The sequence below is a fragment of the Pleurodeles waltl genome, chromosome 2_1 (assembly GCF_031143425.1).
Source record: "Pleurodeles waltl isolate 20211129_DDA chromosome 2_1, aPleWal1.hap1.20221129, whole genome shotgun sequence".
Taxonomy (NCBI): Eukaryota; Metazoa; Chordata; class Amphibia; order Caudata; family Salamandridae; genus Pleurodeles; species Pleurodeles waltl.
The window spans coordinates 507576151-507600333 of NC_090438.1; the positions used below are offsets into that span (position 1 = coordinate 507576151).

The following is a 24183-nucleotide window of genomic DNA, read 5'->3' on the forward strand; positions in this document are numbered from 1 at the left end:
CTTCAGATAACGAATGCAAGAGCTCACCAGAGTTCCTCTGCACTTCCCTCTTCGAGTTCTGCCAAGGATCGACCGCTGACTGCTCCAGGACGCCTTCAAAACCGCAACAAAGTAGCAAGACGACTACCAGCAACATTGTAGCGCCTAATCCTGCTGGCTTTCTCGACTGCTTCCTGGTGGTGCATGCTCTGAGGGCTGTCTGCCTTCACCCTCCACTGGAAATCCCGAAGAAATCTCCCGTGGGTTGACGGAGTCTTCCCCCTGCTAACGCAGGCACCAAACTTCTGCATCACCAGTCCTCTGGGTCCCCTCTCATCCCGACGAGCGTGGTCCCTGAAACACAGGAGCTGGATCCAAGTGACCCCCACAGTCCAGTGGTCTTTCAGTCCAAGTTTGGTGGAGGTAAGCCCTTGCCTCCCCACACCAGACAGCAAACCTGTGTACTGCGTGATATGCAGCTGCTCCGGCTTCTGTGCACTTTTCCAGGACTTCTTTTGTGCAAAGCCTAGCCTGGGTCCCCAGCACTCCATCTTGCATTGCCCAACTCACTGAGTTGGACTCCGACGTTGTGGGACCCTCCTTTGTAACTCTGAGTTGACCGCTGTCCTCAGATCTTCCAAGTGCCTGCTCCGGTACTTCTGCGGGTGCTGCCTGCTTCTGTGGGGGCTCTCTAAGTTGCTGAGCGCCCCCTCTGTCTTCTCCTGCAAGTGGCGACATCCTGGTCCTTCCTGGTCCCCAGCAGCACCCAAAAACCTCTACTGCAACCCTTGCAGCTATCAAGGCTTGTTTGCGGTATTTCTGTGTGGAAACACTTCTGAAACATCCAGCACGCCGTGGGACATCTTACATCCAAAGGAGAAGTTCCTAGCCCTTTTCGTTGTTGCAGAATCTTTGGCTTCTTCCACCCGGAGGCAGCCCTTTTGCACCTTCATCCGGGGTTTCCTGGGCTCCTGCCCCCCCCCCGACAATATCGCGACTCTTGGACTTGGTCCCCTTGCAGGTCCTCAGGTCCAGGAATCCGTCTTCAGTGCTTTGCTGGTATTTGTGGTTCTTGCAGAATCCCCCTATCACGGCTATTGTGTCCTTTTGGGGTAGTAGGGGAACTTTACTTCTACTTTTCAGGGTCTTGGGGTGGCGTATCTTGGACACCCTGACTGTTTTCTTACAGTCCCAGCGACCCTCTACAAGCTCCCATAGGTCTGGGGTCCATTCGTGATTCGCATTCCACTTTTGGAGTATATGGATTGTGTTGCCCTTAGACCTATGTTCACTTATTGCATCCTATTGTGATTCTACACTGTTTGCATTACTTTTCTTACTATCACTTACCTGTTTTGGGTTTGTGTACATATAACTTGTGTATATTACTTACCTTCTAAATGAGGGTACTCACTGAGATACTTGTGGCATATTGTCATAAAAATAAAGAACTTTATTTTTAGTAACTCTGAGTATTGTGTTTTCTTATGATATTGTGCTATATGATATAAGTGGTATAGTTGGAGCTTTGCATGTCTCCTAGTTCAGCCTAAGCTGCTTTGCCATAGCTACCTTCTATCAGCCTAAGCTGCTAGAAACACTTCTATTCTACTAATAAGGGATAACTGGACCTGGCACAGGGTGTAAGTACCACAAGGTACCCACCATAAGCCAGGCCAGCCTCCTACCTGGCACAGGGTATAAGTACCACAAGGTACGCACCATAAGTCAGGCCAGCCTCCTACAGCAGGGAAGGCTGCAATGGGAATAGTTATTGGGGATGGGTTGACAGACTTGCAAGACAGAGCAGTAGCACAGCATAGGATTTACAAACAAATTTCCCTCAAGCTAACATAGGACGATTGGATATAAAGAAACTTGCCGCCTCCCCCATCCTAGATGGCTTAGTACCGGTTTTCCTCGCAAATTAGAATATGAGGATTTGGTCGGAAATGTAAACCAAAATAACATATGCTGCTCCCAGGAAACCTGGACATTCAGAAGGATGGCAAAAGACAGATTTATGAAGTACTTCGAACCAGAAATCAGAAGCAAAAGGGAGTCCAACTAGTGGTCTAGTAATGTGGATTTCACCCATCCTGACTTCTGTGAGCCAAACATTCCAATTTATCAGCCCCAACGTGCAGCATATCAAATTGGAAGCTGATGGCTTTACTATGGATATTCTGTATATCGGCCTTGGCAAACTGATTGAAAGAGGCCTTGTGAGATGGATCTTTGTAGAGGAAGTATCACAGGCAAGCAACAACAGTGTAAGAAGCAATAACCATGTTACACTGGTGAGTGAGGACTTTAGTGTGCAGGAAATAGCAGACAATGATAATATCTGATGTGCCAACTCAGGATACATTTAGGGATGTTAGTAGATCCATCACAATTGATTATGTATTAATTTATATGTTGCACAACATGGTAGTGGAGCCCAGGAAGGAAAGGGACTATTAACCCCTGATAACATACCCCTAATTCACATAATTGAGTATGCCCATTTACTGCTTGACCCTTTATTAGCAACAGGTTATTTTGACTTCTGACAACCAAAGTTGCCATCAAGTGGAAAGCTGAACACTATGCTAATGTGGCTCCCCAAATAATGCATCAGATTGAGCAGTATGTAATGTGCCCGATCACTTTTAAGGTCTTTGGTGGGGAGGGAGGGAGGCTTGCACTCTTCAACTCTTTTGAACGGTTCATCACAGACGTTGCTTCAAATTCCATCATCATGGGGCAAAACACAGCAACACCTTACAAAGCTTACATGCATAACAGTTTAGACAGGTTTTACAAGTACTGTGCAGTCAAGAAACAGGACTTAAAAAGAGCTCTCAGAGCAGTACATGTCAGATGAAGTTGCGAAGAACTGCTGAATCTTTGCAAAATAGAATACAAGAGCCTTTTAGGCACTAAAAAGAAGCAGGCTTCGTGGAGTGCATGGGAAGCAGTAAGAACACATATGCATGACAAAACACCAAAAGGCTATGGGACCTGGAGTAAGTGGAAAAAACATCCTTGAGTCAGGTGTGGGAGCCAAAGAATAGGAAAGTAACTTGAGCCAATTGTATTTAGTATCAAGAAAAGGAGCCCCAAATCCTGCCCCATACTAACTGAATTGTGATATGCATGGCCCCAGACATCAGTGTTAGAGGTGACAGCTTCATCGGTACGGGCCAAGGTCCAGACAACATCCTGTGCACGATGTTTAATGCAATGAAAATGACTATCCTGAAGTCTTGAAGGTTAGCACCAATTGATCCTATATTTGAAGTGCAGTGGAAACTCCGGAAAGGCAGTTTGGCAGTACCAGGCTTCTGTGCTAGAGACCCGGGGGATCATGGAATTGTCCCCCCAATACCAGAATGGTATTGGGGGGACAATTCCATGATCTTAGACATGTTACATGGCCATGTTCGGAGTTACCATTGTGACGCTACAAATAGGTAGTGACTTATGTGCAGTGCACGCGTGTAATGGTGTCCCCACACTCACAAAGTTCAGGGAATTTGCCCTGAACAATGTGGGGGGCACCTTGGCTAGTGCCAGGGTTCCCACACACTAAGTAACTTGGCACCTAACCTTCACCAAGTGAGGGTTAGACATATAGGTGACTTATAAGTTACTTATGTGCAGTGAAAATGGCTGTGAAATAACGTGGACGTTTCACTCAGGCTGCAGTGGCAGTCCTGTGTAAGAATTGTCTGAGCTCCCTATGGGTGGTAAAATAAATGCTGCAGCCTATAGGGATCTCCTGGAACCCCAATACCCTGGGTACCTAGGTACCATATACAACGGAATTATAAGGGTGTTCCAGTGTGCCAATGAGAATTGGTAAAATTAGTCACTAGCCTGCAGTGACAATTTTTAAAAGCAGAGACAGCATAAAGACTGAGGTTCTGGTTAGCAGAGCCTCAGTGATACAGTTAGGCATCACACAGGGAACACATATAGGCTACAAACGTATGAACACTGGGGTCCTGGCTAGCAGGATCCCAGTGACACATATCAAACACACTGACAACATAGGGTGTTCACTATGAGCACCGGGCCCTGGCTAGCAGGATCCCAGTGAGACAGTAAAAACACCCTGACATACACTCACAAACAGGCCAAAAGTGGGGGTAACAAGGCTAGAAAGAGGCTACCTTCCTACACCTGCCCATGTAGTTTGTTGTCAAAACATTTTTTGTTCCACTTGCTGGTCCAATTTCACTTGTAAGTTGCCTATCTTTTTGATGAGATTCAAGATAGATATCCAATATGACCTGTAGGCTACTCTGCTTGTGTTCATAATGTGACAGATTCCCTTCGCTTTTCCAGGATTTCTGGGTATGATTGTTGCCTTGGTGGTCAGCTCCTTATGCCTAGTGGTATAGAGTGTCCATGCACCTCAGTATAGCAAGTGCTGGTGCTGCAGTTTGCTGGTGCCGACTTCTCTAGCACCACACATCTCTTGGGAAGGAACCTCACATAGTGTAAATCTTCCAAGGTAATATGCGCTTGATCTGGAAAGGACTTTCAGGTAATTACTTCTGTTTAGGATGTCATGTGGGCCACATAAGGAATACAACAGTGGCAACATCACTATTTTATTTTCATTCACCTATTTGGTGCTCTTCGGCCTATGGTTGGTATTTTGAGTTCCCTCTTCCATCCAGCCACACCATTCATACTCTAATTTCATATATGGCCAGGTCCTTCTCTGTTGGCAGTGCTTCTGTATTCATCCAATGTTGTTTGCTCTCGATTTTTCCCTTCTATGTACAGTAGGTTGTCCCTGGAATGGTTGTTTCCCACTTCTGTTGCTGGATATATTGAACTCTCCTTGAGTTTCATCTTAATGGGCCTGAATATTTGGTTTATCAAGAGACAGGGCTCAGATTCAGCAGCTTCGGTTTTGGTAGATGTCTGAATTTATCAGTACGCATATTACTCCTGGTTGGGTGTGGTTCTAAGTCCTGCACGCTTCTGGCGTCATGTTGCCTTTACCACACAATCATGGCCTTCAACTTCATGTTGGCAATCTCCTTATATGGATATGTGTTGTGCATGTTTCTCTGCATATTAAACCCTCACTCTGGGTCCTCTCAAGCTGGTGCAATGACGTGCATTGGCTTCACCACCATTTCAGTCTTGGTACTCTATGCACCTTTTTGCTTTCCTCTTCACTCCCCTGTCTTGTTCACCTGTTTATCCTTTTTATTATAGTTTCCCTGCTCCCTATCTTCGTGAGGGAGTCTTGGGCCCTCATTATGAGTTTTGCAGTCCTTTGGCCAGACCACCGCAGTTGCGAGTGCCAAAAGACTGCCAGTGTTAGTGGTATCCTGCCCGCCGTATTAAGAGTCCACAATGAAGACCATCTAAATACAGCCACAAATCTGACACCGCCAGGACGACCGAGGGCCGGATAGTAGTGGTCCCACCACTGGCACTGCCATGCCGAACACATTCCGCCCTCCACATTATGACCCACAAATCAGCACAGCAGTCACTGCATGGTGGAAAACCACTGGCGGTGCAAACCACTGCAGTCAAAAACTCACCTCCACCAGGACACAGCACCAAATTAGACAGTAGAAATTCCCCACAACTGAAACACATACACACACCTGCTCACTACACTATGTGACCCCCCCCAACAATCCTTGGCAACCACAACTACCAACACAGACAGCGAGGAGCACACAAACGGAGGGCATTGCACGTCGATACCATGGGCACCATCAGACGCATCATACACCACACATCTGCACCAGCAACACAATAAACACATCACCACTGCACCCTTGCACACAAATCACACCATCACCCACAACACAACCATCACGTCACGCCAAAAGCACCCACGCTTCACAGATGAGCTGAGGGTCATGGTCGATTAAATTGTCAGGGTAGAGCCACAACTGTTTACAGCACAGGTCCAGCAAACATCTATAGCCAGGAAAATGGAATTATGGCAGAGAACTGTCGACAGGGTTAACTCAGTGGGCAACCATCCCCACAACAAGGGAGGACATCCGGAAGAGTTGGGAGGACCTACGGGGGAAGGTGCGATGGCTGGCATTACACCACCAAATCGCCGTATAGAAGACTGTCGGTGGGCCCCTGTAGGAAAGTACCATCTTCCTTGGCATGTTTTTGCCTGTATGTCAGTATGTTTATGCCTGTATCACTGGGATCCTGCTTGTCAGGACCCCAGTGCTCATAGTTTATGGCCTAATGTGTGTGTCTGTATAGTGCTTAACTGTGTCACTGAGGCTCTGCTAATCAGAACCTCAGTGCTTATGCTCTCTCTGCTTTTAAATAGTACACAACGACAATGGGTATCAGTGACCCAGCCATGGTAAATATGAAGTATGTGTGACAAGACAATGCTGTCACTAGATTGAAATGTCACATTTCCCATGGTTCGGGCGGTTTTGTCAACCTAAGCATTGTGTCTGACCAGCTTTAGTCATCGGCATCAGTGTGTCAAAGGTGTAAGTGCAATCCCATCTGTGTTAGACTCCTACATGAACTGAGAATGTCTTGGTATTGTACAGTTGCTGCCATGGACTGATTGTGGGTCTGGCTCCACAGTTCCACCACAAGAAGGGCCTCAATGGAACAGGAGTATTGCCCTGAGAGGCGACTATGCATATATGTGTCACCTTCTGAGTGTAGAGATGTGTAGGGAAACAACAGTGGGATACTGCTACATGAGATTACATGAGGACAGACTGTACAGCAATTGTTGCTTTAGTGTTGCTATTGTATATCTCATTGTGTGTACTTGGCCTTACAACTATGGGATAGTACTTGATGTGGTAAGTGCCCTGGGAGGTCCCTGAACTACCAACATTGTGTATTCATATCATTTTTTAGATGCCCCTGCCAATTCCTCTGCTGCAATGGTGAGTCACTGCTTTCTTCATTTCCATATTTATACTTGTGTGCACATCTGATGTTAACTGTCCACTACAGCTTTCCATGGGCAAAAGGTATTTTCAGGCTGAAGTGCAATTGCAATGGCATGGCGGGCCATGAAATATTATGTGAGATATGCACATGTTCATATGTGTTTATGGAAGTTAGGTGTTGACCCTTTTCCAACCTATCTTCTCTCTCTCCCTCCCTCTCTTTTTCTCCCTTTATGTGCATCAGCATCATCTGGTGAAGGAGACGGGGCCCAGGCGAGTGGGGAAGCGGCAGCCCACGGGACCTAGGAGGCTGAATCCAGCGATGCCGAGGGACCCAGTAGGATGGAGGGCAAGGAGAGTGCCACGGGGGGAGACCAGATTGTCTACATCATCCTTGGTATCCCCCTCCAGTGGTGGTGGCGGACCCATCTGGGACCATCCCCATACCATCATTGTCCACCCCCCTTTGCTTGCACCGCCCCCTTGTAGGTCCCCATCCAGTTGCCCCTGCCCACTCACCCAGGAGGGTGGGCTTCTCCTTTGCTGCAGGCACCTCTGCCCCTGCTCCAGTCAGCCCTACTGCCCTCAGTGAAGAGGCTATTGACCTCCTGAGGTCCATCTCTGTGGGTCAGACTACCATCACGAATGCCACAAAGGGACTGGCGGCTCAAATGCAACAGAGCAATGCGTTCCTGGAAGGCATTCGCGGTGCTATGGCTGCCCTGCAGAGATCCTTCCAGGCTCTGGACTCCTCCCTGACAGCAGCCAGTGCTCCTCTGTCTACTGTCCACTCTCCACCTACCTCTTCTCAATCCCAAACCCCTCTGCCCACAACCAACTAGAACACACCTTAACACACGCATGCATCCGGTACAACAGGCACAGTTCCACATGACAAACACAAGCACCACAAGAACCACTACCAGCATGCACACAGACAACACTCACCTGAAGACACAACATCCACTGCCTGCACAGACAACCCCACCACACCTCCATCACAGACACTACACCACTCATACCTGCTGGCACTCCCTGATCCAGCCACAACTCACATATTCCCCCCAGTCACCACAATAGCTAACCAGCAGACATCCACCCCAGTCACCATATCCGCACTCACCACAACCACCGACACCCCCACATGCAGCACAATCACCATTCCTGCAGCCACCACCCCAACACACAGTCACCCATCCAGCAAGGCAATTCCCAGCACCTCTTTCCTCCCCCCCTTCCAGGGCACCTAAACGCCCGCACTCACCCACCAGACACCCAGCACACACAAGCATTCCACTCACACACCTGCACCCATGACACACACAAAGACACATCTGACAACCACTCCCACTCCCTCCACTCCCAAATGCTTTTCCCATGACCGTCCTTGTGCCCCTAAGAAACATTTCCTTTATGAGTTTACCCAGCTCCCTGACCCTCTCCCAGCCCCTCAGTCCCTGAAGCACCTTGTGTCCCTGAGCAAGTCCAGCCCTTACACCACTGCCTCCTCCTGTGCCCCCCCCCGGTGTTGCCCATGCTCCTTCCCCTGCCAAGAGCTCCACCCCCAACCCAAAGTCTCCCGTCCCAAGGCCAAACCTAATGACCCTCCACAAAAAACCCAAACCCAAGCCAACCCCTCCACCCCAGGCCAAACCCAATGACCCCCCTTCTGAGCCCAAACCCTCCCCTTGGCCACCACCTCCTCACCCTTGAGGTGCCTGCCTGCTCCCTTGATGCCCCAACCATGTGTAGGTTATTTTGCAGTCAGGAATCAAGTTGGAGCAATGAGAAGTGTCATTTGTGTCAAGGCACAGATACACATAGACTGGCCAATGGCCATTTGAGTGTACATAGTTATTTATGTAAATGGGAGTTTGAATACATCAGGGCACAGAGACACATGGACTGGTCAATGGCCATTTGAGTGTACATAGTTATTTATTTAAATGTGAGTTTGAATACTTCAGGGTCAACCTGCCGTTGGTGTCAATAATGATTTACTTGTCCTGCCTTTCATTCAACACGTGTGATGTTTGTATGCAGGCTTTGGTTTGTGGGTGTGTGTGTTGTGTCTGTTGGTACTGCAGGCTTTTGTCCCTGAAATGTCTGTGTGTGTGTGTGTGGGGGGCTGCCATTGGTCCAGCTGTTACTGATGTTTTTTGTGTGCGTAACATGATTGTGTGATTCCATGCATGTGAGTAGCTGAGTTGAACATTGTATGTGGTGTGATGTGTTGTGGTGGTGTTGTGTGCCATTGTGTGGTTGTTGTGTGCACCCGTGTGTATAGTGATGGCTATGTCACCTGCGCTGGTGTGACATTTGGTACGTTGTTTGGGTGTGTGCTGTTGTTGATTGGTTGTTTGTTGTCGGTATGTGTTGTCATGTGTAGGTGTGCAGTGCAATGTGTTGGCAAGAGTTTGTGTAGCTATGGTTGTGATGTGTGACTCGGTGGTGTTGTGTATATGTGTGTTGGACTGTGGCGGTGATGTGTGTATGCGAGGTGGGGTTTGTATGGCAAGTGTGTGTTGTGCATGGTGTGTGTATTTTGTGTCTGAGTGTGTGTGTGTAGGGGTGTGTGTGTGTTGGTATAGGTGTGTGGTTGCATGTGGGTGTGTCCGTCTCTAGCCGTCCACGATGTGTGTGTTGTGTGTGCGTGTGTTCTAATACCTTTCCCTCCAGTGTGTGCTAAGTGTGTGTACTTATGGTTGTTGTTCTCTTCATCGTCACTTGTTCCGAAGACACAGGGCGAGCAGGAGCATTGGGAAGCCTACAAGTTCTGGTTCCATAGCGGCTCCGGAAGTGTTTGCGTTCCTGAAGGTGAGTGTCTCCTTTTATATGTTTTTTTCTGCCAGGGTTTTGGTGGCGGTGCGACCGCAGTGGAAATCGTGGTGGTGTGCAACCTTGTAATACGCACAGCGAGAACAATGTCCCCTGCCAGTCTGGGGATGCCTACAGCCGTCCGCCGTGGTCTGTCCGCACTGGGGGTGGACTAGCTGTGTTCGGTTCATGGTCATAATATGGCGATCTTCTCTACCGGCTTTGCAGCGGTGTGACTGCCATTGCCACCGTGGCAGTCCCCGCACCGCCAAACTCATAATGAGGGACTTGGTGTACAATTTGCTAGAACTGATGGAGAAGCATTGCTTTCATGGCTGACATCCTTCTTGGGTGAGCTAACCTGTTCAGTGCTACTGTTCATCCTTTTCCCTGGGGGGAAGAGTAGTGTACTTTGGCTCTTCCTTGTCATTTTCACAATGGGTTCCCCCGTCATATTTTCTTTCCATTCAGTGATTACAGAAATTTAATCACCTGTAGTACCTCTCCTAATTTAGGACGACTAGCTGAAAAATCATACTTAGCAGGGTTAGTAGTTTTTTGTGGCTTTAGCCACTACTTCTTCCCTGGTCTTCATCCTTCTATATTTAGAGGTAACACTGGTAGCCATTTCCTGTAGGGTTATTTGCAGTGCCAACTTTGGTGACCGCAAGTTCAATGCCCAGGTGTTCCATTCAGTGTCCTACACATTACTTTCATGTGGGACAAGATTGGTTTCGCTGGGGTAGTACCAGGCCAGTCAGTTTCTTTGTCAGATTCCCAGGTGCCTCCATTTTCGTTGCTCTGCGTGTTCCAATTGTGAAGCTGAAGGCAAGATTCAAGGACATCAATGTCTTCCTCTTTATTGTATGATATGTTATTAATTTCACTGACTTGGTGGGAGTTCTCCTCTATGCCCCACCACAGAGAATCAACTTCTTTGGCGGTCATCGTGCCCCTAGGAGGTGTAGAACCATCTTTAGCTAGACTGTTCAATGGTAAAATGGTGATAATGGGGAAATTAGCGGGTTCCTCATGCATTTCTACACGCAGGCAGTAACAGGGCTATTTACCAAGTCCATCAGCTTTGAAAGTCCTGTTTTTATTGTCTACAATATCTTTAATGTTGGCTGGAAAGCCAAATCAGTTTTCATTCTTGATGCAGTTGGTAGTTTGACCCAAAAGGCCAGCACCATTTATGGCACTCGAGTACTCTTTTTTGGACAATAAGTTGTAATCTTGTTCTCTCTTGGGCTTCTAACCACATTTCCACGTTCTCAGGCTGTTTGGTCAATTCTTTTGTCATATTTTGTGTATGACTGACTGCATACTTTGAGCACCTTTTGAGGATAACTGAAGGTCCCTCATTAACACCTGTGTCACTCCCCTTCATGCTCTAGTACTGTTTCCAGCTCCAACTTTATTTTTGCCCCAGTCCATGCTTCCTCTGTCATGCCTGCATATCTTGTTTTATAACTACTTTCGCCATTTTATGGGTTTCCAGTATTGTTGTCCTCTTCTCCAGTATTAAAATGGGCATTTAAGTTCTTCTCCACCAGGGGGTTCTAAAACACTGGGAAGAGGATTGGCCGCAATAACTATGTGCATTTTGGTAATGGGGGTAGCTAACCTACTTTCCAAATTGCTTAGGGAAGTTACAAATAGCTCATGGCAGTTCAGAAAGAGGTAGTACAGGTAGGATTGGCGATAATAAATTGCAAAAAGGCAATGGCTGGTAGATTAGGGCAATAATAATAGTCACTGTGAGTGGACAGGTAAAGAGTGACAATAGATAAGCCTATTTGGGATCTTCCAGGTTCCAACTGGGCCATCCACTTTCTTGCTTCTTCCCCTTCTTTTACCCTGTATGTCTCCCATCTTGCAGTACCAGGAGGCCTCAGAGCTTACCACTTGCAGGTTTTCAGCCCTGCTCCACCACCTATGCTGTCTTGAGCTTTTGCTTTTTTAGCCACCACCATTCATCAGTACATACAGGTTGGTGGAAGATAGACAGCAGCATCAGTGAAGTGGCTTGGCTTGCTCAACTCCTCAACTGCCAGCTGAACTACAAGCTGCTCAGCTTCCATCTCAACCTGCCAAGCAAGAGATTTCTGCCAGCTGCAGGACCCCTCTCTTGAACTGGGTGCCCAACAGCGGGAGATGGCCAACAAAGGAGGAGCCCTGCAGGCAGCACCAGAAGAGTAAGGGCACGAGGACTCCCACATGCTTCCCAGGTTTTCTATGACTCAGTGAATTGCTGTCAAGTAGAACTGAAATAGAAGTTTTCAAAATTGCACTGGTCACATTTCTTATCATGTACCTTAAGCCTTTTATTGTTCCAGAGGAAGGGGACATTTACTGCTTAGTAAATGGGGGTCTTCATGGAAGCTTTCAGGTTTTCCAACTATAAAGCTGGCCAAAATTATGCATCATCCATTAGTTAAAAATCAAACATTTGGCGTGCTGCTATTCATTTTCTGGCGTGAGTTTGTGAAAATCTTGAAGGCTCTATGATCTCATCTGTTACGACATACTATATTGTGGTTCACTGCAAAGTAGTCTCAAGACACATCAGATAGCTTGCACTTGGAGCTTTGCTTGAAAGTGAAAAATTCATATATTTTACTATTTACTGCAGACAATAGGCAGGGTGTAGGCTTAAGAATCCTTAGCCTACATAGCAATCCCCATTTTTTGCAAAATATGTATTAATTTTTCAATTATTTACCATAAAATATTTCTTGTACCCCGTGACATTGTAACCACAAGGCATTAAGGGGTTCTTTAAGAGTTTGACGGTCCCAATTTGGGACTAACAAACTCGCAAGGAGAACGCCACCACCATAGCGATGGTGCCCCCCCCACCCTATTACAAGTTTTCCACAGGTCTGACCTGACTAAATGGTGGAAACTTTGAAATAGAGCGTTCCCGCCGGTCAGTCGGGCAGGAACAGTGCTACGAGATAGCACTCAGCTCCCATAAATGAGCCAAGTGGTATCTCATAGCACAGAGCGGGCCGACCAACCCCCTCAGAATGCACGCTGCCTTCATAGCAGACAGTGCACACTTCAACGGTGCTGGCCGGGGGGGCACTGCCAACAACATGGTTGTGATAATTTCAGGGGCCCGTCTGTGGCCCTCTGCCTACCTTTCCGCCAGCCTTTTCATGGCAGGGTCCAAGTCATGAAAAGGACGGCGGAAAGGGGGGATTGTAATCAGCATGGTGCTGCTGAGTTCAGTGCCACCATGGCTGATTACAAGCCCAACCACAGTAATGCTTCTGGAGCCATGTTCCCAGCAGAGATGGCAGTCATTTGGGAGTCTGACTGCCAAAGTCGTAATTTGGCAGTCGGACCGCCACCATGAGTCTGGCTGTCTGAAGACTGCCAGACTCGTTATGAAGCCCTAAGACTATGGAAACCCCCTCACAAGAGCCCACGGTCCAAATTTGCTTCCCTAATTCAACTCCTCCAAAACTTCAACAACACCCTTCCATCGTGTCTACACCCCTTTCATAATTCCTCTAGTCCTTTTGTTGGATGCTCAATACATGCCATAGTATAGTGTCCAGGCCCACAAGTTGGCATGACATTTTATGGGCAACTCCTCATTTCGTACACAATTATTTAGAGGCCATTCAAAAGTCCATCTTGTGACTCCAGTTCCAAGACAAAACATTTGAGTTCCTCAATACTCGTGCAATATTAGTGTGCCACCATCAAACCAAAAGGCAGTAATAATGTCATGTATACAAACAAACCTATGCTTTATAATACAGCAAACATTGCTCTCTTTTCCCCAATTCACTCTTCCACTTCAACTGCTGGGTTTCCTAACACTCCAAGATCATGTGCATTGTTCCTTTAGCTTACATCCCAAAGAGTTGGGATTATCCACTAGACTAAGAAGGAAGAATATCAGATTTGTTGTCACTTGCCCAGGCTTACGAGGAGTCTTCCCCAAACTATCCCTTCCTGAGGCACCAGGTCCACCACCCAGCAGTCACAGTGTGCTTTGATCAACAAATACTGCTTCAGATTTACAGTGTTAACAGTTTACAAGCAGTTACCAAGAGGTGCAGGGAATGCTTTGACACACGACCCAACAGAATTGATGTTGCTTTACCTCACCTGCAGTGGCGGAATGTACATTTTCTCGTCCTTCTGAGTTATGCTGATCACTTAAATTAAAATCCTCCTCATGGGTAATCTGGAATAAAACGTCTGGGCTAGCCACTGAGAAGCATGCCAGGATATTAGAAAAAGAAACGCAATTAGGTGACATTGTCAACATTAAAAGCTATTTTACTTCCTCACCACATCTAACAACAGAGCCTTAAGGGCTAACCAACCCCAATAAACAGATATCCAGAGTTTGGTCAATTTTCATATCCTGTTGCTTCCTATTGAATAAATGTATACTTTACCCAGCTTTTGTAGCTTAAACACATTGGGGGTTATTCCAACTTTGGAGGAGGTGGTAATCTGTCCCAAATGTGACGGATTTACCACCAGCCGTATTACGAGTTCCATAGGATATAATGGACTCGTAATACGGCTGGTATCCGTCACTTTAGGGACGGATTACCACTTCCTCCAAAGTTGGAATAACCCCCATTATGTCAAATGGAGTTTTTCAGAAATAGGGCTCGGAAACATGTCAGCACTGTGTCTTTTCCTATAGGTGTGGCTCAACGAGTACCAAACTTGTAGAATAGTTCTCAAGACTCACAGTCTGAAAGACATTAACATCTGTAGAGTCATCAACAAATGAAATGAACATGCCAAAACTAATGCTGAAATAAATTATTTAAAAAAAAGATTTTAAAAGGCTTTAATGAAATGTAGTATGCATTTACTGGGATATGCTTTTGTGCTCAAAGCCTTTTGGTAATCAAATCTGCTGCTGTAGAGTGAGTGGGCAATGGAAGGATTGGCAGATGGGGATAGCCAGGTTAAGAGTCGAGCCGGCATCTTTATTGACTCACACTGAAGAGGCACTGGGAAGGCACATTGCTACATTAATTTTGTGGGCATGAGAAGGCACCGGGGTCTCAGTAGAATTCCAGAATGAAGAACAACGTGTTGGCCCAGGAATTACTGTTTCCAATCTACAAGCAGTTCCCTATTTCAGGCCGAAATCTGCACTGATTTTTCTCCTGCTTTTTGCAGTAGGAACACGAACAAGGAAAGCACATTTGTTTTCATGGAGTGCATTCCCCTGAGATTAATGCTTGGTGGTCTTACCACCCTTATTCCCTCATGGGGAATGAGACAGTCAGTCCCACTAATGTATATGTATGATGCACAGGCTCAAGGGCAGGTCCTGGACATAGTGATGCTTGAGCTCCACTGGTTCTCTCTATTCAAACATGTTTTTCTGGAGAGCGGAGTATGAATCCCACACTGGACCCAGAACCACACTATAAAAGTAACAGAAGGATTAGAGATTGGAACTGGAGGCAAAGCACCAAACGACATAGGGTGACAGCAAAGTGGAGGAGACTCTTGGACATCAATTACCCAAAAAGTACATAAGTAGGCACAATTTTGAAGTACCATGTCTCCTTCTGGATGTGTATACAATGATGCGCAATGGAGGAGCACTTCAACATGTATTTGGAACCTAAAGGGCCAGGTTCACCAAAGGGTTTTCTGAAAACATCTCAGCAACAAGAATATTAAGACCAAAGAACGTGAGCAGTCCTATGGCTTATAACTGTGTGAAAAGACTGTAATGTAAGTGGCCAAGTCATAAAAAATGAAGGAAATTTACATTTGAGAGTTTATGAATTTGTATGAATACAGATTTCTAAATTTAAGGAACTCACAAGACCAAGAGTCTCAAAGTATCACGCAGTACTCCTGGAAACATATTTGGAATCAATTCCTGCCAATGCAATGCCCTTTCCGCAAGCACAGTTGTACATAGTATACAACTATGCATGCAAAAATGCCTTAATATTTGTACAGCTGTCCTTTGTTTATTTTCTCTAAAGGGATGTTTTTACCCAGTGGAGACACCTTTTCCCCAACACCCCCACCAATTTTGACAGTGTTCCAAACATATTTTTATCTTGGAAAGATATTTATTTACTCTTACTGCTGTCAGAAGTAAATTTTGAGTCATTTCCACAGTGGAAATGGTTTACCTCACGTTTGTAAATACTCACAAACTCAAAAGGTTGTGAAGAATGCTAAACTTTCCAGTCATTCCTGGGACACCCACTCCCTCAATTACCTCCAGGCGTAGGATTTACTGATGTGTAATAGTACACCATCAATATTAAGACAATATTTTGCATGGGTAATTGATTTATGAGTGCAAGTTCACTTTGCGCTTCTAAATCAAGCAATATGTGTGTGAAAGTTGAACGTGCAGGTGCAAATGACTTTCTGAATCACTTGGGAAAAAATAACTGGTGAGCTAGATGCATTTTATAGGGTACACCTAAACTACATCACCTCCACTGTGTAGTCTGACAACTACATCCCATGACCATTACATCGATCGGGGTAAGTTAAATAATATATGTTTGGGTCTTGATTATTAATAAAGATTAAACATTTAGGGATACATTATTACAAAAGAATACATTATAACTGCGTGAGTAAAGGGGAGTGATTAGCGTTAGGTTACTAAATAAAATAAAAAATAAAATTTAAATACATTTTATATTGAAATGTAAGGTAATTGAATTTTTAAATGCTTGGGTAGGATATGTACGGGAGTTTAGAGTAAACGAAAATCATAAATAGAACAAGGATAGAATTAAGAAAAGTATTAATAAAAAAAAACAATTGGTGTAAAAAAATAGGTTACGTGTAGGATTCATACGCTAGGAGCTAAAGTCACGGTAAAATACAGATGAATGGTACCTGCACAATGTTGTGGTGGGTGATGTAGTGGGGGTGAATGAGTGGAGGTGATGTAGTGGATGCTGAGTGAGATTGTAACATATGACCGTATTTTAGGAAGAATGCGTAAGGAAATGCCACTTTTAGCAAGACTACCAATAAGGTTTTGGACTGATGCTGCTGTTTTTTCGATTCTGAGAGTGTACTGAAGCCTGCTAATCACACCTCAGTGCCAGTGTTCTAGCCACTTACAAAGTGTATGATTAATTCTACCCCCAATTGACATAAGCTGATTTACTTCCTTAGTATATGGTACCAAAGGTATTGAGGACATATAAGACAGTGCCCCGCCAGAACTGCAGCACTGGTTGTGCCACCATGTGTGGGGCAAAGTACAAAATGGCTCCCAGCCTGCCACTGCAGCCTGGAAGAGCAGTTTTAAACTGCTAGTTTGCTTTTGCCATTCAAACCTATGGAAAAGCCCCTGCTTCCCTTAACAATATCTGTAAGTCTCCCCTAAGAAATTCTTATGGAAGCCTGAGGCCGGGATCTATTTATTACTAAGTAGGACATATGTTTTTAACTTTTCCTGGCAGCAACACTTCAAAATTGTCTATTTGCTGTGGAAAAGTTAGTAGCGCCATTGGCTAACACAGAATTACCTGCTGAACCCTCAGCCTGGCTAACGTCTGAATGGGACTACTAAAATGGGTAACTCAAGGTATCAAATTAATCATGGCATTAAACATGACTTGATGCCCGGGTCGAATTTAATGTCACTTTTAAGGAAAGCAAATTTTAGAAAGTTGCCACTCAGTAGCCCAGATTTGTTCAGTGGCCTGACACGGGTGCTGACCACCAGGCAGCTTTCTGCCCTTCTGGGACATGGGATCAATCAATGGTAGCCTGCTACAGAGGGAGGTGTTAAATCCCTCCCCCAGGAAGCCACTCAGGGTGTTGGCCAGAAAAGTGCGCTTCAAAGGTGAAGCCGCCTTTGGTTGGCAAATGGCGATCACACTCTTGAGGGGTTGGCCCTTTGTTCAGGTAGACAGGCTGGTGGCGGGAAGATAGAAAGGCAGCAAGTGCCTAAACTGGGTTTTCCTTCGGCATGTAGCCCACAGGTAGCCATATCTTTGGGGTGGTGTACCAAGCTCCTAACATCCAAGGAAGGGTTCAGACATCATGGGTCAGAATAGTGCAACCTGGGACTGCTAGACGCTACGCTTAGCCGGAAGTCATCACAGGATGGGAGGGATCCTGCTAACCAATTGGCTTGTGACCGCATCCTCCCATGGAACTTTCTGGGTATAAATATGGCACCCCTGGCACCCTGAACCTCAAATCACTACAGAATTGGAGAAAATATCAAAGAATGACTGCCCCGCTGACTCTGCTGGCAAAGAGAGGCTGTACCTGCTGTGGGACTGCACCTGCTGCACCCTGGGCTGGCAAAGAAAGTACAGTGCCCATGACTCCTGGCTTAAGGAAAAGGCACTTGCAAAACCCAGACCAAAGAAGTGACTCCAAGGGTCAGTCGGTGACTCCTTGGAATTAGCACCTGGGTCATCAAAGCTGAAGTAGCTAAGTCGGCAAGGCAGTATCAATTTCTGGAGAACTGTGGCTGACCATCACTGAGCACCCCAAAAGACAGATACTCGTTGGTCAAAAGTTGCACCTGAGTCTGCTGGGCGCTGGAGTGTTGTCTGAGTCCAGAATGGTTGCCCAAAAGGGACACAAGCCTCCACCAAAGGAAACTGTTGGACCTGCTGTGACCAGAGACCAGTAGCCCAGCAGCAGCTGGCCTTATAATGGCTCAAAGAGGACTTCAAGAGACCGCAACCTCTTTGGCTAAAGTCACCCTACCTGACCTGTGAACTGAACAGTAACCACAAGGACACTCCCATCAACCACACAACACCCACAGCATCTTTGAGCATCCTCCATCCTCCATCCTCCATCTCTGGCACCCCCAGCATCAAGACCACTCCATTAAGTCTACGGCAGTCATGGTATAAAATTCAAAAGTGGACTGGAAAACACTTTGGTGACCAGGTAACTGTCCAAATACTCCTTAGAGGCCATCATGACGCTCTCCTTGCCAGATTCAGTCGCCCTAGTAGGGCCGAAGTACCTGAACACAATTCTTTCAAACCTTTTAACAGTTTTCAAACTTTACAGTTACTAATGCTTGTTTGCGGGAGTGACTAAACTGAGATTAATGGTTTCTTTAAAATCTATAGCTTCGTAACCCTCGGGTAGATTTTGCTCATTTTTGGTCTCTAAAAAATTCATTAATATATTATCTATTTTTATAAATTGGTATTGGGGTTTCTTTTGAGTTGTGTGACTTTCTTATTTTGTTGTTTGGTGCTTCTAAATGGTTTAAGCTAATTCACATCTAACTGACAGCAAGAACCACAAACAGTTGAGTCTAAATGTTTGTAAGAAACTGGATACATTCACAGCAGGGCAGCCAAGTTGTTTCACAAACATATAAAGTTCACAGAGAAGATGTGTACTGGGGCAAGCCCGGTAGCTGAAATGATTTTTGGCAAAGAAGAATATCCCACTTCAGGTTATTCTATTAGGAGTACTTTGATTAAGTCAAGAGTAGTGCTAGAGATCCTCGCTACCAGAGGCAGAGCATGTAAGAGTGTATTTGCCTCCCAGGAGAAAACACCAATACTGGTCTTCACAAAGAAAGCTCATTGGTGGGCATCAGCAGTAGACTGTTGGCATGAGATAAGAGCAGAAAATGTTTGTGTTGCATGCAAGAAACCTTTGTAACTGCATACGCCCCTCGGTGGGACACAGAAATAGCTATTTGCCATGTAAGAACGATCAGGCTAACTAAAAAGGCAAACAGAATAAAAGGGAATTCCCTCTATTTTTTTCAAAGCTTGACAAGCTTCATAGGTCATTCTATAGGAAGCATTAACAGTGAAAATAAATTGCAAAGTTCTCCAGTACTGCCAGCTCTCAGAGAACACTTGGCACTCACCTAGAGTGATGTTTTTGCTCTTGTCTCTGTCTCTTGAGAGCTGGTGATCCCTGCAGCACATGTCATCCTTCCCTTTCACCTTCAGCACAAGTTCACGGTTGAGGATCGTGTGCCCTGCCAAGAGATACACAGTATGATTACTCTAATAACACCTTAGTTGTTTACAAATACAAGATGGACTAGGGGGTTGTGGCCTGCTGGTAAAAATGGTAGACACATAATCCAGTGTTGCTTCCCCATTCCCCACCATCTGTGGGAATTTCGATCCATCAGATGCTCTATTCCAACGTTATTGCAAAAAGGAAACTGCCAAGAGTGACACTAGGAAAAAGGAGGAGCAGTCCTGGCGAGCACCATACAAGGGAATCAAGGCAGTAAGCAAGATGGAGGTCGGGGCTTGGCTCCTGTTGGAGCTTTACCTGCTGCCCCTCTGCCTCGCTACAGACTCCATAGAGGGCTCCATAGAGGAGCAGAGTTCTCGGAGGTTGACTTGCAGAGCAAAGGGCCCTCGCTTTCACCCTCTTCCCGGTGGCCTAGCAAGAGACGAGAGAGTGGCACAGAAGCAAACGGCCAGCCAGGTGGCCAGTTCCGTGGCGAGGAAGAGAATCAAAGTGGGAAGCCAAGTCAGCTGTACCCTGGCCTCTCATCGGTGTGGTTGACTGGGACAAGAAGAGCAGCCAGATGGAGTGAATGACAGTGCTCTTGTTTCCCGGAAACTGTTGGCGCTGCAGTGGATTTTGCCCAGGTAGGGAGCAACACCGAGTCTGCCCCGAGGAGGACAGTCAGATGACCCCTGGTCAGCACTTCTGCTTAGGTGGTACTTTGCTGGGTCCTGGGAGTGGGCTGGTGCCACTTCCCAGGATGTACCACAGTTGTTTAGGGGGAAAAAGACAAGAGCACAGCGCCAGCAAATTTGGGTCCGGGTAAGAGTTCAGGGGACTCAGCCCTAGAAACTGAGGGTTTCTGTGTCTTGACCCGGGTCTTGAGAGAGTGGGGCTTTGTGACAGTGGACAGAAAGCAGCAGCCTGGCCTATTCCCCCTCCTCTTTCACCCTCGCTTAAGGCCCTCCCTCTCGCCAGATCCCACTACCTAGCCTTACAGAGATTAAAGATGGTTAAAAGCAAGGTTGCCCAGTCTCAAGCAATTATGGAATGGTACACAAAGACTCCACAAAACAAGGGCACGAATACCCGCCAGGTGCCCTCGTGGGGTGCTCCAGCAAGCAGTTAGCTTCGGCCGAAACAATTCTAGAAGCCATAAAGAACACTAGGTTAGAGTTAGAGGGCCAAAATGGAAGAAATAGGAGTTGATGTGTCACTAATATCTTAAGACCTACACTGAGGCAGAAAGTCAGATATCAACAGTGGAAGACAAACCATACACGCTTCACTGGCTCGCCTAGCCGAGGCCACAAGGTATCTGGAAGACAAGGTTGTGGAGGCTGAGGGAAGAGCTTGGAGAAACATTATCCACAAAGTGGGCATGCTGGAAGCAGAGGGCTCAGCCGTGGAATAATTCTACCCAACTTAATACTTGAATCCCTGTGGACAAACTCTCTTAATTCTTCAATATAGAGTGAGCACACAGAGTCCTGTTGATGAAGCCAGCTCTACCAGCAACCCACTGAAGCCCATCATTGCTTTCCTCCTCAGTTATGTAAATCATCTTGAGAGAAGCGTCTTCCAGGGCCTCTCTTATTCGACAGCTGGAAACGATTGTTGTTTCTGGACTGCACAAGCTTGGTGTAGCCACAGTGGCCATCAAACAAAAACTCATAGCCCTACATCTAGACTATGGACTCATGTTCCCAGCCAAGCTTGAAGTTAGCCTCCAGGGCAGAACATTCTTTTTTTAAATGCGAGAGGCCACTTGGGAATAGGTATAAGAGAGGGAATTCCTTAGGGACTCAAAGGATCAACTGGAACCCTTATCCCAGGTGGCAGTGGGGCACCAGCCCTCCAAGAGAGAATGATGCAAACAGTACCAAAAACTGGTGCTAGTAGAGCAAAACGTACTTGCTGGCTTAGTAGTAGACAGAAGTTGTATGAATCAGGTGTACAAGAAGAGGAGGTCACAGTGGCAGCACTTCAAACCTAGGCTCTTGTGGTGTGGGCTGGCCAGCTTCTCCCTGCGGACACTGGAAATGGTGCACCGGTTATTCTTAAAAATGCCTAATACACTGTTTGTCACATAAGGCCTGCCCTTGCTGGTTGCTGTACCAGGCAGCTTGAGGGGTGAAGGCAGAAGGTTCTACTTTTGTAGATGCTTGGTCTATCCGATGATGGGAGTCAGAGCACTTGGGTTTTTAACCACACCCTCTCAGGTAACATTGCTTTAGACATGATTGGTCATTGTTTCTGTGGGTGGCAGATGCTTCTTGGAAGGAAGTATAGGATGGGGAGGACAGATGCTTCTTGGAAGGAAGTATAGGGTGGGGAGGATTAAGGGGATTTTTCCAGGTTTCTCTTTAATTTCGTGGCTTGGTTGGTTCCAAGACATAACTGCAGGCAAGTCTATGAAAGCTCACTGAAACATTTCAAACTGGGGGGGTAAAGGGGTCAGAAGGTTCTTAGAATTCTCTAGCTCAGATATAAGGCCATTTATCCATGACCAGGCAACTGTGGCCTACACTCAGCCTTACTTCCCCCCCTCCCCCCCCCCCAACTAGACAATCATGCATGACATGGGCCCCCACGAACACCCCAACACACATCATAATACCAAGGAAACACAAATACAATCCTGGGACGCAAATGGGCTAAACCATAAGATTAAGCAAGGGGCAGTAATGCAGTACCTCAATGAATATGGCCCAGACACCCTCCATCATCAGAGGATCCACCCATCTGATCTAAGTGAGACTTCTTGAGTTGCCACAAGTGCACTGGGAAATATCAGGCAAGACTTTTCCCCTCACAGTGACATAATTACAGACAGATACACTAGGCAGGTGCCGCTGTAAAAGTGTGATGCTAGAAGGACATGTATGGAACTTTAGTAGTGTCTAAGTCCCCCTTGGTCTGACAGAGGTCACCCTAGCCTATGCCTCTAAAATATTGCTGAACTCCCCCCAGTACAGATGGTGGTGATGGTGATTCAGTTCTGAATCCAGCCTTCAAAATGTTTTCCTCTACCGCCATCACTAGACCAAAATTCTCCCTCACTGGGTCTTGTGGATGCCTGGAACAGATGAAATGCAGGGTAAGGTAGTACACTTTTTTCTTTGGCTCAGCACCATTATGCCTGGTGTATGGATTATATATTTGTCCCAGCAATTGATTTCACTAGGATAAAGCAACAACCAATCCTTCCCAGGGAGCTTTCGGATCATTCCCCAGTCGAGGTTACGCTCGGGGAGGGCAATCAGACAGAGGAAAGTGTGGCATTTGAACACTTCTTGGCATAAGGACAAGCACTGAGTAGACTTCCTTAGGAACATCCTTAGGGAAGACATAACTGATTACTTTGATCAAAACATGAACTCGTTCCCCTTAGGAGTGACCATCTGGAAGATTTTTTAAACTACTACAGGGGAAGATAATGTCCGACTTCAAGGGTAACACTGCCAACAAGGACTGGGAGGTAGCAACCTTAGAATGGACCACTGGCATAGTATCAAAACCAACAATATCATGACCAAACACATTGTCTGAAAAACATGGATTACATAAATATTGTTTTCCTAAACTTATAATGGAAAGTACAAAAAATATAATTAAAAACATACAAAAATATTGTTTTTAATAATATATATAGTTTGAAATAGTACATCTTGAATATTTTAATATACAACATTAATATAATGTAATTTAAATACATTTAACTAATATTAAATACTATATCAAATATATACTTATATAGACACAGGTGTAAATTTATATATACATATATTAAGTAACACTTATTTAAAACCTATATTTTATATTATATTCATTTTTTTAAATATTTTAAGTATAGTTATAAAAGCATATATATATATGTATATATCAATATATAATAAAACATTAACAAAATAATCACAAAACATTAAATGAATTAAAAAATAAAATAAAACATAAAACATAAAACATAAAAAATCCAAGAAAAAAGTACTTTAAAAAAAATTATAAAAATGTATGGAAAATGTCACTTACCCAGTGTACATCTGTTTGTGGCATGAGACGCTGCAGATTCACATGGTGTGCATTATCCTGCCATCTAGTGTTGGGCTCGGAGTGTTACAAGTTGTTTTTCTTCGAAGAAGCCTTTTCGAGTCACGAGCCGAGGGACTCCTCCCTTTCGGCTCCATTGCGCATGGGTGTCGACTCCATCTTAGATTGTTTTCCCCGCAGAGGGTGAGGTAGGAGTTATGAGTATACTAGATGTGCCCATGCAATGGAGTAGGTATGTATGTACTTAATGTGTATCAAAAGAATAATTATTTACAAATTTACAATTTTCATTCAACCCAATAACGGCTACAGGCTACCAGGAAGGTGGGAGGGCGCATATGAATCTGCAGCGTCTCATGCCACCAACAGATGTACACTGGGGTAAGTGACATTTTCCGTTCGGTGGCATGTGTAGCTGCAGATACACATGCTGTGCATAGACTAATAAGCAGTAATCTTCCCAAAA

General features: G+C 45.6%; 1 protein-coding gene across 2 annotated transcripts in view; it reads right to left on the minus strand.

Moving 5' to 3' along the window:
- LOC138265803 (zinc finger protein 684-like) overlaps positions 1 to 24183 on the minus strand; it is a 185528-nt gene that overhangs the window by 78271 nt on the left and 83074 nt on the right. Inside the window, exons 4-5 of one of the 2 annotated variants that reach the window (XM_069213864.1) lie at positions 19567 to 19680; positions 13839 to 13943 (exon numbers count right to left, since the gene is read on the minus strand). The exons of the other annotated variant lie outside the window; for it this stretch is intronic. Coding sequence (XP_069069965.1) covers positions 13839 to 13943; positions 19567 to 19680 — 219 coding nt within the window. The remainder of the gene's footprint in view (positions 1 to 13838; positions 13944 to 19566; positions 19681 to 24183) is intronic. 2 annotated transcript variants of the gene reach the window in all.